The sequence below is a fragment of the Zingiber officinale genome, chromosome 1B (assembly GCF_018446385.1).
Source record: "Zingiber officinale cultivar Zhangliang chromosome 1B, Zo_v1.1, whole genome shotgun sequence".
Taxonomy (NCBI): Eukaryota; Viridiplantae; Streptophyta; class Magnoliopsida; order Zingiberales; family Zingiberaceae; genus Zingiber; species Zingiber officinale.
Window position 1 is genome coordinate 2,325,608 of NC_055986.1, and position 18,488 is coordinate 2,344,095.

The following is an 18,488-nucleotide window of genomic DNA, read 5'->3' on the forward strand; positions in this document are numbered from 1 at the left end:
TTTACCGTAGCTATTGTTACGTTGTTGCTTTCACTTCTCTTCTTTGCTTGCTTATTTCTACCGTAAGTGATTGATTGGAGCGTTAGAGGGCCAACGCCGGTGAATCCCTTCCTGACTCGGCACTGCCGTCTTATGATTATAAATTCATCTCATCGGAGATCCACATACATTCAACAGAAACATCCATTGCCTCAACTCTCGAACATGATTGATCATTATTAACAACTTAATTTATTTTATACTCGATGATTTAATTTAATTATAATAAACTTGATTATTTACTGCCTAATGCATTTGTTTTTTTTTTAATATGAATCTTATTTTTTTAAAAAATATGAATCTTATTAAATTGTTATTTTTAACAAATAAATAAATATAATTTTAATACGATGCTTATTTATAGTTATACGCAATATTATCTATGACAAGCAAGTCTCCGACTCTCCGCCGACCCGCCGCCACTTTTTTCCCCACCTTTATATTTTCCTCCTATTTCTCTTCTATTTGTGTTCTTATGACCTTTGGCTCTCTCCGTTCCTCCCGTTTCCTCCTCCCTCGTCGCCTAGCAATCCAATCCTTCCTCCATCTGCCTGCCCTCTCTACCCTCGTCCCCAGCTCCATTCCCGACCCTCTCCTCGGACTCCTCCCCCGTCCGTTCGCCGCCGCAGCAGCCATGGCGCAGAAGATCGGCAAATCCGTCCGCCGGCCAGGCGCCCCCTCCCTCGCCAGGGTCTATGCCGACGTCAACGTCCAGCGCCCCAAAGATTACTGGGACTACGAATCGCTCACCGTCCAATGGGGGTAAGGGCACCCGCCTCATCTTTGTGCATCTTCTCGCCCTTGGCCATGATTTGAACTGCTCTTTTTTTTTTTTAACCTATTTACAACCGTCGAGTGTTTCTCGGTTCTGAGGATTCGAGGATTTGTCGATTGCTTTCCTAGGGAACAAGATGATTACGAGGTCGTTCGGAAGGTTGGGAGGGGAAAATACAGCGAGGTTTTCGAAGGGGTTCACATCACGAATAATGAGAAATGCATTATTAAGATTCTAAAGCCAGTCAAAAAGAAAAAGGTATCAAATTTGTCGGGTTTCATGCTGCTTTATCTTTGAAAGAGCTTTTTTTTCCTCCCTTTCTTTTAAAGAGCAAATTTGTGAGCCACAACTATGGTTTATAAATTTAACTACATGTGTAACTACTATCGTTTTACCGATGCATTTTGTTATCAGTGGATATCCTTAAATTCTCTAATCACGATATATTGGACAACATAAAAAGTAGCATTTATTCATAAGGCTAATGATCCATGCTCACCTTTTTCTTAGACGCAACCAAATAATTCTAATTACTTTCTAAATGGCATTATCTGTTTCATTTTGTTGTTAGTGGATATTCTTAATCTCTTCTAATCAATTTTAGCTTTCATAACACCAAATTTATTGGGGAGCCGTTTCATTAAAAAAAGTAGCATTCAATTAATTTAGAGATCCTTGAGATTTGTTTGAATTTCATTGATATTTGTCCATAGACTAACTTCCCATTATTAGTTCTTGCTTAGAAGCAACCAAATAATTTTAGTAACTTGCTAAATGATTTGTTAATTGAATAATTTTTTATTATCTGATTAAGTTCATTCTTTGAGTTTGGTGGATCAGTGTATGGAACTCGTGAGATTACATTTGCTTCAAACAGGATGATATTTTTCCTATTTAGTCAGCAGCAAGGACTCATGCGTGGCACCCTTTCATTATTAAAATTTGTCTATGAACAAACTTTCTAAAAGTCCAATTTATGCTTTGAAATAAGTAGGTTAGATAATACTAATTTGGATGATGCTACTGAGTTTAGTAGTGATTAATGCAGCTTCATTTTAGAATGTAGATTTATTGTAATCAGAGTTGATACATTCTGACTCTATGCCAGGAGTATCTTGACAGATAAATTTGTCTATTGCAGTTAGGGGCTAGTGGGTTGGATATGATCAAACAGATGGGCCTTCATACAGAGCTTCTGCTAGCTATCCAACCACACTTTTTACTTGCACTAAATAATTTGATTGTTCATAAGACAATTGTGGTCACTTGCCTATCTACCTTCATGGAATATTAGCTGAGCAATATTATTAATCCTCACATCTGTGATTGAACATATCTATTACATGTTTGTTAACATTGCTTGGTTGTTTAGACTGGATGTCTAATATATTTCTCTTTTTAAAATCTCTTCTCATTAACATGGTTATCTCAATGATTTTTATGGTGTTTGCATTTGTATTCTCTGTTAGATATGGAGGTAGATTTGCTCAATGACATCATACTTCTATTTGCTATCTGCAATTCCATTCTTTACAATGTTATGATATATATGATTACTTTCTTGTAATGCAGATCAAGAGAGAAATAAAGATATTGCAAAACCTTTGTGGTGGACCCAACATTATCAAGTTACTTGATATTGTCAGAGATCAGCAATCAAAGACTCCTAGTCTGATTTTTGAATATGTCAACAACACTGACTTTAAAGTTCTCTATCCAACATTATCAGATTATGATATTCGATACTATATTTATGAATTACTAAAGGCAAGCTTATCCTTCTGTTTCACTGAGCTAAATGATGTTATTTTTTCAGTTAAAATGATGTGATTAATTATCACAATGATATTAGTTGTGATATTGGTATATTATAATATAATTGAAGTGTTTAGTTCAATCAAGTTTCCAGGAAGTTGTACTTTTTCATATGCTATTTTCCCCTGCCTTTCCATGTTTATATAGCTTTCAAGTGGGTTCTTGATTGATTAGCTGTTATACAGTTGAGAATATCGAGTGGTTTAATCAATTGGAGTAAACTAAGATTATATTGTGCATGAAAATCCAATGCCAAATAGTTGGGATATGCAGATTTTTTGTTGTTAATTGTAGTTTGCTTCATATATTTCGAAGTGTTGACACAATTATTAACTTCTAATTACTACAAACAAGGTCCAAAATTAGTTGTATTTGATTCATGTTGATAGTAAAGCTAAACTAAAATTGTTCTTCGATCCTCTCAAGTATTCTTTCTTTCTGACATTTGACAATAATGTTTTGTGTAACTATAGGAATTAAATTGCTAACATATATCCATACGTTTTCTAGATTAGCAGTCTGCTGATTTATTTATTTATTTTCAATCTTTTGATTTGTTTTCATTTATAACTCACAACATCAGCCTTTTAATCTATATAATTTCTGAAAATATTAGATTTGTGTCTACATGTGCATGTGGCCTTGTTGTGTTTTAGTTGACACCTTTTAGTAAATTAGTTTAGAACAAGTTTGTTTGACTTTAACTTTTCCAGGTTCTTGTGTAGGCTCTTGATTATTGCCACTCCCAAGGCATCATGCATCGGGATGTTAAACCTCATAACGTTATGATAGATCACCAACAAAGAAAGCTTCGTCTTATTGACTGGGGTTTGGCTGAGTTGTATCACCCAGGACAAGAGTACAATGTGAGGGTTGCCTCAAGGTATGACGCTATTAATTGGTTCCTTATTATTAAGTTTGCATCATCTCCTTTCTTGTTGCAAAATGAAACCAATTTCATCATGTGTTGGCTTATCTGTAGGAATCCAAACCTTTGGTGCTAGCTCCATTGATTAATGAAAGTTAATCTTGTCATTCATTGGTTGGGATTTGGAAAACACAATGAATGTGACCAATTCTCAGGGAAAATCTTTTCTAAAGGAAAAACAATGAATATGTCTTTGGAGTTCTACTTGTCTTCTTTTGCATGCATGTTCTGATCGAATTTAGAAGAGCAATGAATATGAAACTGAAATATTTGATATTTATTGCATTGCATATAAAATTTCCCTCATTAAAAGTAAGGCACTCACAGGCAATACATATGGCTTTTAGATTTTGCGGAGCAATACTGAACTTAATGTTTGTACTAAGCTTCATTAGAGCTCTGACAGAAAGATTCATAGAGCTCTTGCTGAATATTACAATTTAATTTTGATGTTAATAAATGACTAAAATGCAGTAATATAGATGGAAAAGAAGGTTTACAAGAATTACCGTCATCTTGGATTAGTTAATAAGGAGCATTTTCCTGCAGGTACTTCAAAGGCCCAGAACTCCTTGTTGACTTGCAAGATTATGATTATTCACTTGACATGTGGAGCCTTGGTTGTATGTTTGCTGGGATGGTATGTGATAACTGCCATATCATTCTATTGTTATGGTATGCCTGTTTCCATCTGCTTAGCTAGACTCATGATTGACAGATTTTCCGTAAGGAGCCATTTTTTTATGGACATGATAATTATGATCAGTTGGTCAAAATAGCAAAGGTATGCTTTTAGCTTTAAACTATATGTGGATGTTAATTACAGTCTTTAGTCGTGGGTAGATGGTGTACATTTTATGTTATATATTGGCCTTCTTCAGAGTTTTCAGATATCGTTTAACTGACGCAATAACCAATCATCTAAGTTATCTTATCTCTTTTATTCCTTAACACCACCAAAGAAGTTTTTTTTAAAAAAAACAAAAAATTGAAAAGGTTGTTGCCTTTGTCATGTTATCTTCTTATCATATCACCACAAGAAGTTTTTTACTCTGTTGGCTTATAGTTGTTTCGTGCTTGAAAGGTTGTTTTAACTTTCTAAAAATGCATTGAACATCAGTATTTGAAGCTACGCCTTATTTAATTCAGAAACTGTAAGAAACAAACTAAGGTGGTGTTTGATTCTCTCCTAGGAATCGGAATGGGAATGAGTATCATAGTATTATGGAATGGGAATGGACATAAGCTTGAGTATCATTCTTAAAAATAATATTTAGTTAGTTGAATATTTTCAATCGAAATGAACTTAAATTTCCTTTTTTACCCTTAGAGAAAAATAAGAGAAAAAATTAGATGGGAGGGAAAGTTGAATGTGAGAGAAACATATGATGAGAGAGAATGATGAGAGAGAAAGTGTGATGGAAAAAATGAAGAGAGGGAAAGTATGATGAAAGAAAATGAGGAGAGAGTGCATGGTAGGAGAGATTGAGAAGAGAAAAAGTATGATAAGAGAGAAAGAGTGATGGGAAAAAAATTAAGAGAGAGAAAGTATGATGAGAGAAAATGAAAGATTGAGGAAAGAGAAAGTATGATGAGAGAGAAAGTGGGTTGAGAAAAATGAAGAGAGAGAAAGTGTGATGAGAGAAAATGAGAGATTGAGGAGAGAGAAAGTGTGTTGAGAGAGAAAGTATGATTAGAGAAAATGATGAGAGGGTGATGGGAGAGAATGAAAAGAGAGAAAGTGTGATGAGAGAAAATGAGGAGAGAATGGTAAGAGACATTGAGGAGAGAAAAAGTATGATGAAAAAAATGAGGAGAGAGTGTGTAATGGGAGAGAAAGTGTAATGGAAAAGAATGAAGAGAGATAAAATAAGGAGAGAGAGTGTGTGATGAGAGAAAATATAGAGAGAAAATGGTAAAGAATGTGTGATGAGAGAGAATGAAGAGAGAGAAAGTGTGATGATAGAATAAGGAGAGAAAATATTGTGGCAAAAGGCGAATATGCTCGCCCCCAGCGCCCCCGCCAACCCGTCCCAAGGCCAACACGGAGGAGGTAAATCACGGGCGGCTACTAGCCTTTGGAATAGTGACTAGCACATAAGGGAGGTATTTACCTCGGCTTTGTCGAGATTCGAACCCCAGACCTCATTGTGGCAACACCTCATGCGCTAGCCACTAGACCCATCCGAGGGGACAATAAGGAGAGAAAATATGATGAGAGAGAACAAGGAGAGAGAGAGTGTGAAATGAAAGAAAAATTGAACAAATATACTAAGGGTATTTTTGTCCAAAACTTAATTCACATTCTTATTCCATCAAAATCCAAGGGAGGGGGTGAGTTTCATCCATACGCAAGTTTTTGGGTTTCATTCCAAAATCTTAATTCCATTCCTATCAACCAAAAACAAGGTTTGGGAATGAATCCATTCCCTAATTTCCAAACCCCTAAACCAAACGCCACCTAAGAAATTATTATACACATAATCATTTATGATGGTCAGGTTTAGATTCATAGCTTCCATGAATATTGAATCATCATTTGCAAAATGCCTTTGCAATATGGTGGAATAGATGTTTCATGTTGGCTTTGTTCAATCAACTTGTTCTTGATGGTGGATACAGTTTGCTTCCACCAGTTAGTCTGACTCACTGCTCATGCAAAACTCAATGAGGATATGTACTGTGGTTCAGGTGCTTGGAACAGATGGATTAACTGTGTATCTCAACAAATACCACTTAGAGTTGGATCCACAATTCGAAGCACTTGTTGGAAGGTTCTCAATTCTATTTTTGTAACCAAGCTCCCTCTCTTCATGTTGTGTATTGTTCCTTAAGTCATATTTCCATTTTCACAGGCACAGCAGGAAGCCATGGGCAAAATTTATAAATCCTGACAACCAGCATCTTGCAGTTCCTGAGGTGTGACCTGTTAGATTCACAGGTTCCAATTCAACATTTTCCTTACCTTTTCATTTCTTCCCTTCATAGGCCATTGACTTTGTGGACAAGCTGCTTAAATATGATCACCAGGAGAGGTTCACAGCAAAGGAAGCGATGGTAAATGCTCTTTCTTGTAAATTCTATTGCTCCATAATTCATAGATATGCTTTCTAATGCTAACCGTTGCGTATCACCCAGGACCATCCTTATTTCAATCCAGTTAGGAGTGCCGAAAGCTCCAGGATCCGTACTTAAACATTCAAGCTGAATAGTTTTCTGTGTCCGTTAAGTTTATTGTAATCACTGTTGTGCATTTTTGCAAATTCTGTCCACGGTTGTTGAATCACATGGCATGAATACCGGCACTTATTTAGCCATTTTAGCTATTTTGTTGAGTGATCTACTGTTCCACAAGTTATCTTCTTCAAGCCTAAGTTGAAGCAAGCAGTCCATTATTTTCATCTGAACAGCACATTAGCAACTCAGATAGTTTGACAAATTCGTCTTTAATTGAAACAAGGATACGGTTGTATGATCCTACTTTCAATTGTTGTCCTTTATTTTTTTGTACCAACGCTCGGTATACACTTACATGCCAAAATACTACACTATCGTTATGAAGTTATATAGTGTTCATTGCACCGCCATGACATCTCTGATAGAATAATCCTGCTTATTTCTTAAGTTACATTATCACTGTCAATGGCTTCTTTTCTTTTTCTGAAGTTACATTATCACTGTCAATGGCTTCTTAGCTAAAGGTGATCGTTAAAGTTTTTGCATCACCACGTCATTCATGCGTGTTGTTGATCTAAAGTTTGCATCACCTATCTTTATTTTGCCTAGTTTTTGCACCTCACGATCTTAGTCTTATTGTGAAGATGAGCTGGAAAGTTGTCTGACACCCCAAAAGTATCTATTATTTTACAATTATATACACCAAGCCGCTTTATGATTGCTTGCAAATGATAAAACACTACAGGATAGACTCGCATAAACACTCAGCTCATTGATTGTAGATGAGAGGGAATTTGAGCTTCCAGATTTCTTTTTAATGATTTCAGCTTATCCTATAGATGTTGGATTTACAAAAATCTCTATCCAATAGGCGTTGATTGTATGATATATCTATGTTGTCTGACTTGGATCTCGAATCTTCATTAGAAGCATCAGAAATAGCAAAATAACAGTTTAATTTCCAAAGAAGTATACGCTCACTTTCATAAATGGTTCACCACACAACAGACGGATGTTATTTCATAACGATGCAAGACACACGAATAGAGCCATCCAATAAAAGATTGCACCTATGACATTTCCATGCAGCAGCGGCGTTCACCATGACTAGTCTTAAAACTACACAGGATATGCTTCCTTTGTTTTGTCAACTAGTTCTTGAGGTGGGGGAAGCACTGGTACAAATCAGACTTTGGATGCTTTGCTTCGGCATGTTCCTTGCACTTGACTTCCGAGGTGGTGCACATGAATGTTTGCATGCAGACCTTGCACTGAATTCAAAAGTCAGGGAGAAAACAAAAGGCACAAAGTCAATCAAAGAGCTCAAAGGAATTGAATTGCGTTGGCAAAAGCTAATAAATCAAGATGCAAACGTGAAGCTAGTCGCCAAGGCCTCCACCGCCATATTGGACTGGAACTAGGAATATATTGCATAAAAAAAAAGGGAAGAAAACATAGAAGAGGCGAGATAAGAAGAGAAGCATATCATGCCTAGCTCAGAGAAGATTGCAAACGTTCAGAATCATACAGAGAGATCCTCTCCATACAGAGACAATTTATCTTTAATTTTAGTTTTGGGAGTGTACAACAAACATTCCTTCATACATATATATCTGCCAAACACTAGGTCAGTTTGACATACGAGAATGAAGGTCAGACTATGCCAACAAAGCCATATACTCTCTAAATGTCGTGATGGACTCATCAAGCCCAAACAACTTAAGTGAATACAAACCAGCTGTTTCTAGAGCAAACTAATTAGGCCCCCAACTCAAGAAGAGCAGGGGCTCATTCATAATGATCCTTTTGCATTAATGAATGAATCAATCAATTCATCTGCTAATGCAACAGAAGCAGAAAATTATAATTGTGCGTTTCTCAAAAGGAATCCATATGAGATAGCTTGCCCAACTAGATCTTAGGATCTCAAACTCTATACCCCACCTCATCAAGATTGGATTGGGCTGAAAAACAGATCGCACGTATAGAATCTATGAATAGAGCAAGCAGTCATATGATAACAGGCACACAGCTTAAGTTACCCACTCGACCCCACCTGCTTATTCATGCTAGCAAGAAAATTCTTAGGGTGAAGCAGAGTGGAGATAGACAAGGGAAGACATTATACTAAAATCTGAATGTGATAGCAACATTATAGTTCTTACCCACTAAACAATTCCAAGGGAATTGGCAGAGGATTATACACCCCGTCCAGTGATGCAGAGAAACGCCAAAATGTCCTGGAACAATTTCTACTAAGCTGGTTTGTGGCTTTCCCTGGCAATATCTTCATTCATATTTCCAGCCCCTTTAGGTGTTATGTTAATCTAATGTTATGTCATTCTAACCTAGTGTTTGACCAACCTGACCTACTTATTTAGTTAACATGGCCCTAATTTATGTGCCAATCTATTGGTTTGAGAGATAAACACTCGAGATAATATTCTTTTCAGTTTCCTAACTATTACAATTCTGCATTTGTGGAGTGCCTGTTTGTTACTCCCTTTGTTCCTCCCTAATGCCAGTATACCAGGTTTCTCTTAACTACCAACCCCAATGCAATATGCATAATGAAGCCCTGGGAACAAACTCAAACTCACAAAAACTCATATGGAGGAAAATTCATAAATTGAAGAATTATCCATTAGGTGGGGGATCTAAAACCCTTTTATAAAATCAAACAATAAGACCAACTCTCTAAAGAGAAAGTCTATCATACCCTAAAAGTACAACAAACACACAAAAACTAAGACAACTTTTAAAATTTTAACAAACTGTAAATTTAAAACCCTAAAGATTTTAACATAAAACTCCAAAGTTAACCCCAGATTTCATACCACAGCAATCCACTCATCAGGACAGCAAATCCCAAACTCTATCATGAAATCAGTGTTGATAATGCAAAATCACAATCCATAACAATCCAAGAGACTCTTGGCTTCTATATCAGAGCCAGAGGTAAATCTGTAAAGGTGGATTGTCCTTATGAAGTTCAACTGAATATGAAAATAAATCAAAAATGGCGCGGAACAGCTTTTACTTTGATAATGGAAAGCTATAACTTTGCTTAATCTCAAAACTATGGCAAATAAAACAATAAAGTAGGTTTTAAAAAGAAATTAGCACTCTCCCAAAGGAACCCTAGGTCCCTAACCCCAATCAACACAAAGCCGAAATAGATTGTTTTATCTTCTAACCGTCTCAAATCCACAAAACCCTATTTATGGAAGGATAAGGACAAATCGAAAAAACCTAGAATCAATTGCGATGGCGATACCATGAAATCCAAAAAACCGACCAATCCGCACCAATTCCATCTAGTGTTAAAGTCTCCAGATTTCCAATCAGAGACCCAGCAAGAAATTTTGAAACAAATCAAAACACAAACAAAAAATCATGTCAAAGTAAAGAGGTAACCTGGATGCTCATGGCCTTCTTGTTCGTATCCAGTTGGCTCCCTGCACGATAAAATCGAAAAGGAGCAAAAACACAATCGATTAAGCAAGCGAAATATAAGATCCATGACATTCGATAACCATATTAGAACAGAATACAAATACCCTTGGAGGCTTTGTTCTTCTCTATGTTCTTCTCGCGTGCCATCTTGGATTTCTGGCCATTGCCGCCACCCATCTCCGCTCTCACCGCACTTTTTATCCCTCCGCCCTCTTCTCCTTCTCCTCGCGATGCGATGGAACGAGGCAGAGAACGCGGCGTGAGGGAGAAGAAAGCGAGGGGCTTTAAACACTTGAGACGGCCGACGGCGCTGAGGGTCTCGATAATTTAGAGATGCTTTAAATAATTCTAAAATTTGGCCATCTAAAACTCGCCATTTTACAAGACAGTCATCAAAAGTTTACAATTACAAAAATACTATTAATATTGTTAAACTGTCTCTTTTCGACCTCGATTATTAACATTATTAAACGTTATTACTTCTGCTATATATACTTTAACAGAGTAAAAAAGGTCCCCAATATTACGGTGTCACGGTAAAATATTCAAAATATTATTTAAACGCTTATGATTTGATGATTTATTTGTAAGAATTTTTTTTTTAAATAAAGAACGTAATTAAAAAGATACTAAACTTCTGAATTAATCACATGTACTTCTTAATTTATTTTGGTAGTCGGAATTAGATAGAAATAACACGTTCTCTAAAGAAACAATTATCTACAATTAAATTCAAAGTTTTTTTACAGTTTTAATACTATAAAAATGTTCAAATATATGAATTAAGATTTTAAAAAACCTCTGCCTATTTTCATTTAAGAATAAATATCTCTGATTTTTATTGTTTTGGACTTATCATCATTAACTAAATCATATTTTATTTACTTAGTTTTTTTAAAATATATTAATAATATTGACGAGCTTATAATTATATATTCCCCAGCTTAATCATATATTTTTTTCTAACCAGCCTATTATTATATTGGCGAGGTCTAGATTTGCAGAATCTAGATAAAGTAGAAGCAAATCTTATCATCCTAAGGAGGCTTAAGGACTTGTAAAGTCAACGAAGCATCTAATATTATGGACATGAGTCGTAGGCAGACGGCGACAACTCCGCTCTTCTAGTGGCCAAAAGGCCAATGTGCCACAGACTGTAATCCATTAACATCAATTAAAACCTTCAACTTCCACCTGTTTTATCTCATGGTTTCAGATTGGTAAGTGGAGAAAAAGATGCAGACATTTCTGACCTTTCATTGTGTGCCACTTCACTAGAAAAAAATAAAATAAAGATCACTGAATTTTCAATTTATGGAGTTCATCCAGAGCATTTATTATTCGCGCAAATCAAAGCAGCAGCTTTTGTTTTTAGTAGAACACACACCAAACTTTGATATGGAGTCTACTAATTAACATAACAAAAGAATAGTAAAATTAAATGTGATGAAATTTACCTCGAATCGACCATGATATTTCGGCAGCATTACAATCGTCACATCATTGCCTCAACATACCATTTAATTAAACTTCCATAGTAACGTAAATTATCATCTGTGCAAAAATGATAGTCCAACTTAAAGTTTTAAACTACAACAGAATGCTTTACAGCGTACCAGTCTACAACAAGCTTAGTGTGTTACAACTTCATGTTTTAGTATACAAGTTAACTAGTTTGTCTTAAGACAACAAGGCTGCTCTCACTGAGCAAAATCTTCGTAGTTACAACATCGGTTCCTCTGCTGAAATATTAGGTAAACAAGATTGTTTTACAATGTTCTCCATTGAGCTGATGAATATTTGAGGGGGTTCTTCTCTGTTGAACAAATAGCATTAATAAGATTCTTGCTGTTACTTGCAACCGTTTGCTATTTCCTTACTATTTAGGACCTAAAACCTTAGCTAGTTCCCAGATTCATGTCAATAAATGGAGCTTCTACCTTTGTCAACATGCAAGAGAAATTAAATTAACAGAAGAAACGATTAGCAACTGAACGCATTTCTTTTGCAAGGACATCAATTCTCAGAGACAATCTGTAGCATAAAGTTATTAAGGCACTGATGCAAAACTTTCTATAAAAGGAACCTAATGGCTTTCTTTTAACTATCTGCAAATGTTCAATCTTCAAGTCGAGATCTTTTCATGTCACGGTGCTAAGTGAATAAGAGGTAGAAAATTCAGTGCCATGGAGGATGCAGAATAATAATCAAAGATGTTAAAATGCTAATACTAACTACTTGCAAAATATTAAGTTATTAGGAAAGGGCTATTATACGTTTATGGTTCGACATCTAGCATCTGAAAAGAAATGCTCATCCGTTGGATAGACTAAACTGGATGATATACCTGTATTGCCCAATGTACTATCACTTTTCCTGAATGAATGGTTAGTTTTCTACATATGCAACATAAAGCTGACCATTTTGATTATCAGGTCTATTCAGTCATATCAGATAAACTTAGTATTTAAAAAAAAAAATCCTCCTTGTAATATAAAATATCATCGAGAATATCCAGGAATATTTTGACTGATCTATAATTCAGAACTTAAAAAAATGAAGCAAAATCAGGCTTTCAAATTTGCACTCGTTTACATGATTCAGGAAGATATTTGTATAGTACTGTTTGTAGGGATGATAACTGAGTGTAGGGAACTAACACTTCATTTGCTTCCTGGTACGTGTAGCTGGATGAAATTGCTAAAATCTCACCACTATGGTTGTATGATAAAGATGAGACACTGGAAGGATATCTTTGGAGCTGTAAGAAAGACAAAAGATTAGGAGATCTTAAAATAATTGAAGAATAAACCTAGACTGAAAACCAATAATTAGGAGGATGGTGTTTTCTTGTATTTAGGGTCGTTGTCAAACCATAGTGGTTGAAAAAGAAACTATTTGATCATGAAGCTATTAAATGTCCCTTATGTACAGTACAATAAATGATTGCACAGTTGCGCAAAGGGACATTATCTTGTCAAACTCAGTAAAGGCCAGTCAATTTACAGTACCACAGCTCCTATCAAAGAACAATTAAAATAATATAGTGTATACATTGTCAACATATGATGTTACTAAGAGAAAAAAGATCTATGGATAGGCTAAAGCTAAAATCCATAGTGTTCATCCAGAGAAATGACTATAGAAGAATTTTCATAAAGAAACTATTAATCTTTGCCAACCCAGCTTGCAGAATATGAACTCGCACAGTCGCACTACAAACCCACTGTACAATGTCATACCTCACAAAGTCTCTTCTTGCTTTGCAGATCCCAGACAATAGCATAGCCTTCATTATCTCCTGAAACAAAGGTTTTAGAGCTGTAGAAGAAAAAAATCCTATCATGTCACCAAATTATACAAACTGGGAGAAGTATGGATTTGAGCAAAGAACATGTGTACCATGGATGAAATGCTATGTCGTTTATGGCAACCATGTTATATCTTCCACTTCTTGATTTTGGATGGCATCTGAAGATACACCTACATATCCGACAAAAGTTAATGTAGCACAACCAACAACAACATTCAAGCCTTATCCCATTAGGTGGGGCCGGCTAAAAAGTGAATGTAGCACAAAACAATGTAAATTCAACAACTGATGCTGGCTGCTCTACACTATAACACAAATTTACTTAAATCAAGAAAAAGCAGGCATTTAATAACTTTTAACATTTTGAAATTCTAAATGTTGAGACCAAGACCTGATGATACTACTATAGTAAACATAAGACTGCAAGCAGAACAAAATTCTCATAATTAGCAAATAAAATGTTAAGAATTGGAAGAAAAGATATAATAATATGCTAATAGCCAATTCAGCAAGAAAGAAAACTAACCTCATCTCAGATGACTTGGAAGGATCAAGATGCTCTAGTGCAACACAACCATCAACTGAACCAATTGCATATCCTGAAAATGTCTATCCTTGCTTAATATGTTCAATTGTTTATAGAATAATGAAAAATAGCAAGGCATTAATGCACTAGGATTAAGAATCATATCTAGAAAAAACAAATCTATGACAATTACATGTTATGGCATAAACTTTAAGTTAAACAAATCGATAGCTTATTTTAGCATTCCACATGAGTAAAATGATGTTTCTCTTCACTAAGAAGAATGTAGTTATTAGTTTTATCATGCATAGGCAATTAAAGTAGCAGGAAATATGTTGTGTCATACAACCACTACATGAATTCAATAAATAGAAAATTATGCATTCTCGTAGTCATCATCACATAATTTATCAAAAAGAAGAGATTAAAAAAAAGCAGTACCTTCCTTGTCAGAAAATGAGCGAACACATGTTATTTGATAGTTCATTGGGGATTTTTTCATTTGAACTGTCCCGCTTAAGTTTCTCAAGTCATAGGTGCTAATCATGTTTCCAACAGCAGCTATTAGATAGAAATGGCAAAGTGACAGAGACCATACATTTGAATCTACCTCTTTTGTGCATCTGGTACTCCCATTTTTCATATGCATATCCCAAAACATTAATTTCTTGTCTAAACCAGCTGATATAAATTGACCTGAAATCCAGAAAGCAATCACAAATAGCTTACTGATTGTGAGGGATATAGTTATTTCAGCACTCTTAAAGAAAAGTGTACCAGAAACAGTTAAAAAAAATTCAATTTGTAACCATTCTGTATCATAAGGTTCAGAATGCCAAAATCATTATCCTTAACCATAATATACTAGGTGCTAAGTTGGAATACACTCAGAAAAGATCTCAATAAATCATGTACTCTAGTATAACAAATTTTGTTATTCGACTAACCTTTAGATACCCGATGAACTAGACATGGAAAATTATTCATTCTTACTATCTCAAAAGGCAACATGATAAGAAGTCACTTCTCCACAATCAAGGTTAAGGAAATATGCTGATATCCAATAGAATTGCCAGCGTATTGCATTTGCTATTGTGTGATAGTAAGGATCCAAAAGTTAATTTTCATTCCTTTCTTTTGGTAGGAGGTAGCAATTTTTTTCTGTTTATTATTCATTGAATAAATTGGACAGCCTGTAAAAAGTCATTACTAAATTCTTGTCCACAGTAAACTATCAAGAAATGAAATTTAAGTAGAAAATATACTGGAAACAAATAGTAGCTTACCAGTTTCCTTAGAATGGTCAATGCAAGTGACTGAATCATCATGATTTCCCACTAAATTTTGGGACTCTGAAGAGAAGTCGTACCTGTTGTAAATATCATGCGTCTAGTCAACATAATAACAGCTTCATAGGATGGTCAAAATTTCAAAGTGCGTATAAGAAAATAGAAACTCAATATTTCTCATTTCCAAAAAAAAAATTCAATTATACATATACCATATCTACATTTGTCTCAAAGTAGTCATCTTTCCCTTTAAGTGAAAAAGAAGAAATGCCAATGTTTTTTTTTCAGCCCTTAGCATCTCGCAAAATAAATTGTAAAAACTCAAGCAAACAGCAAGCTTACCTCTGAATACAACCGTCAGAACTAGCTGAAAGCGCAGCCCTTTCATCCTCAAAGCAGCAATCCAGAAGTGCTCCATTCGAAGATGTTTTAAATCTGAGGACGTCACGATCCACATCATACAGCCTAATAATCTGAACCACCACAAACACCGGAAATCTACTATGTGCCCGGCCAATAACAGTAGAAAGGAAGAAAAAAAGAAGATTGAGCAGGGTACCGACTCCGTCCCAAGAGGCGACCAGGAGGTCATTGGTTTGCGGCGCGAATCGGATCCTAGAGATGGCGTCTAGGATCGATTCGGCCGGGGCCAAGGCAGACCCCTCCAACATCATCAGACGTCCGAACAAAATTGATTCGTTCGTCGCGTCCTCGAGGTAGATTAGAGAACGAAGAAAGCAAGCATCACCCCGAGAAGAGAAGAAACCCTAGCTTGGGTTTGGGGGCGGATGTCGTCGGTTTCATATTCCCGCCAAAACGGTCTCAAACTGGTTCGATTAAGAAGAGCTAGATCAAGACCGGTCCAACTGAAAGCCGATGGTTCAACGATATGGCCCTTCGCTCGTCCAAGAGGAGATAACTGGATCCGTGTCAAAGAATTAACGATAAATTTATATTTTTAAAAGAGATAAATTACTTCAGTTCATTTTTATCCTGATCCATTATTACTATTATTATAAATATCTTTAATCAAATTACATCTCTGATATTTTTTTTTTTACTCCCTGTTATCCTTCGTTTTACACTTTCCTTCCTAGGGGTCGATCCCTTGCGCGCCAGGAACCCACGTGTCAATCAAGCACGTGAGGGGAGTCTGAGTCCATATCCTCTTATCCGTAATCCCTAAGACCATCTTCAATGCACATCACTAAATTTGGTACAATTTTCATACCAAAATGGTGCTATTTCAACACCAAACACTATTTCAACTCCAATCCATCATCACCATATCACACCAAAAAAGAATATTCTTTAGAATATTCTATAATTCTTATTAATTTTTTTATATGATAATTATTATATTTAAAATGAATACTTCTTAATATTTGATATTTTAAATTTTTTAAAATTTAGTATCCAACTGATTAATATATATATATATATATATATATATATATATAATTTTTATTTTTAATTTTATTATATAATTACTCAGGCATAAATATATTTTAAAAATATTATAAAATCATACACAATTAGAATAAAATATTTTACTATTTTATATTTAAAACAAACAAGGATACTTAATTGAAAATACAATATTACAAGACTTTAACTTTCAGAATTACTATATTGTTCCCATAAATGCTCAATTGAACTTGATCTCTAACCCGATGATGCGTGAATATATTCGCAATGAGTAAATTAGAATTATACAAAAGAGAATGCAAGTACAAGGATCTCATTCAGCTGCACATCAAGGAGAAGGATCTCAAACATCTCAAATATAGGGAGAAGGATCATAACTTAATCAATATCAAGGTGAAGATCAAGAATATCAGAATCCTACGAATATTTTTGGGCAATTTCATAATTATTTTAGCGGAATGGGGAGTGATCTTCCTGAATATTAGTATTATAATATTATTAAAGTAATTTTAAGTTTATGTGTGCTTTATTAGTATCATTTGTACCATGTACTTGTTTGTTAAGCTTAGTTAATTATGTTTTTAAGTTTGTATTAGTAATATTTTAATTTAATGTCATTACTATCTTTATTTTGTATGTCAATGTAATGGGTAATGTATTGTATATTTATGCATATCAAAAAATTTAATATTTTATTGTATTATGTTTATGAAATTAGTGATAATTTATAAATGTAATTATAATTAAAATATATTAAATAAAATTTAAATAATAATTTTAATAAATTAAATATTTACAAATATACATAATAAAATTTAAATATCCTATTAAATGCACTTAATTTAAATTTATAATAAATAATAATTACATTTAATTATACTATAAATAAAGAAAAAGAAAATAATAATTATTAATTAATTACATTTGATTTTATAATAATATAATAAAAATAAAAATAAAAAAATCTCTCCATCACCAAATATGGTGATGTGAATAGTGCAACACCAAATATGATGTTGCACTATTCACATCACCATATTTGGGATGAGTTTTGGTGTATGGGTTGGAGCAATTTGGTGTCAAATTGACACCAAATTTGGTGTTTTGGTGATGGATTGGAGATGCCCTAAGGGATTGGTGGATTGGTGATGGATTGGTGATGGCATCTCCAATCCATCACCAAAACACCAAATTTGGTGTCAATTTGACACCAAATTGCTCCAACCCATACACCAAAACTCATCCCAAATATGGTGATGTGAATAGTGCAACACCATATTTGGTGTTGCACTATTCACATCACCATATTTGGTGATGGAGAGATTTTTTTATTTTTATTTTTATTATATTATTATAAAATCAAATGTAATTAATTAATAATTATTATTTTCTTTTTCTTTATTTATAGTATAATTAAATGTAATTATTATTTATTATAAATTTAAATTAAGTGCATTTAATAGGATATTTAAATTTTATTATGTATATTTGTAAATATTTAATTTATTAAAATTATTATTTTAATTTTATTTAATATATTTTAATTATAATTACATTTATAAATTATCACTAATTTCATAAACATAATACAATAAAATATTAAATTTTTTGATATGCATAAATATATAATACATTACCCATTACATTGACATACAAAATAAAGATAGTAATGACATTAAATTAAAATATTACTAATACAAACTTAAAAACATAATTAACTAAGCTTAACAAACAAGTACATG

General features: G+C 34.2%; 3 protein-coding genes across 5 annotated transcripts; 1 reads left to right on the forward strand and 2 right to left on the reverse strand.

The window, feature by feature from the left end:
- Window positions 1–429: 429 nt before the first annotated feature.
- Window positions 430–7,122, forward strand: LOC122046664 (casein kinase II subunit alpha-like). The gene is made up of 10 exons (XM_042607455.1): window positions 430–801; window positions 943–1,072; window positions 2,387–2,581; window positions 3,355–3,512; window positions 4,107–4,197; window positions 4,276–4,341; window positions 6,249–6,331; window positions 6,413–6,476; window positions 6,546–6,614; window positions 6,696–7,122. The coding sequence occupies exons 1-10, from the start codon at window positions 515–517 to the stop codon at window positions 6,750–6,752; spliced, it is 1,200 nt and encodes a 399-aa protein (XP_042463389.1). The 5' UTR covers window positions 430–514; the 3' UTR covers window positions 6,753–7,122.
- A 551-nt stretch (window positions 7,123–7,673) lies between these two features.
- LOC122046669 (uncharacterized protein At2g23090-like) lies at window positions 7,674–10,516 on the reverse strand. Its single transcript, XM_042607467.1, has 3 exons — window positions 10,295–10,516; window positions 10,152–10,192; window positions 7,674–8,005 (listed from the first exon to the last, which is right to left on the reverse strand). The coding sequence occupies exons 1-3, from the start codon at window positions 10,365–10,367 to the stop codon at window positions 7,886–7,888; spliced, it is 234 nt and encodes a 77-aa protein (XP_042463401.1). The 5' UTR covers window positions 10,368–10,516; the 3' UTR covers window positions 7,674–7,885.
- Window positions 10,517–11,709: 1,193 nt separating this feature from the next.
- On the reverse strand, window positions 11,710–16,136 carry LOC122046677 (mitotic checkpoint protein BUB3.3-like). Of its 3 annotated transcripts, none has more exons than XM_042607479.1 (9): window positions 15,882–16,136; window positions 15,661–15,791; window positions 15,316–15,398; window positions 14,471–14,725; window positions 14,030–14,102; window positions 13,593–13,673; window positions 13,433–13,511; window positions 12,851–12,951; window positions 11,710–12,006 (listed from the first exon to the last, which is right to left on the reverse strand). In XM_042607479.1, exons 1-9 carry the CDS (start codon window positions 15,990–15,992, stop codon window positions 11,913–11,915), a joined length of 1,008 nt encoding a protein of 335 aa, XP_042463413.1. In that variant the 5' UTR covers window positions 15,993–16,136; the 3' UTR covers window positions 11,710–11,912. The 3 variants fall into 3 exon arrangements, with proteins under 3 accessions (XP_042463413.1, XP_042463430.1, XP_042463423.1); XM_042607496.1 differs by having other exon boundaries at window positions 15,661–15,753; window positions 15,882–16,055; XM_042607489.1 differs by having other exon boundaries at window positions 15,878–16,055.
- Window positions 16,137–18,488: the final 2,352 nt, after the last annotated feature.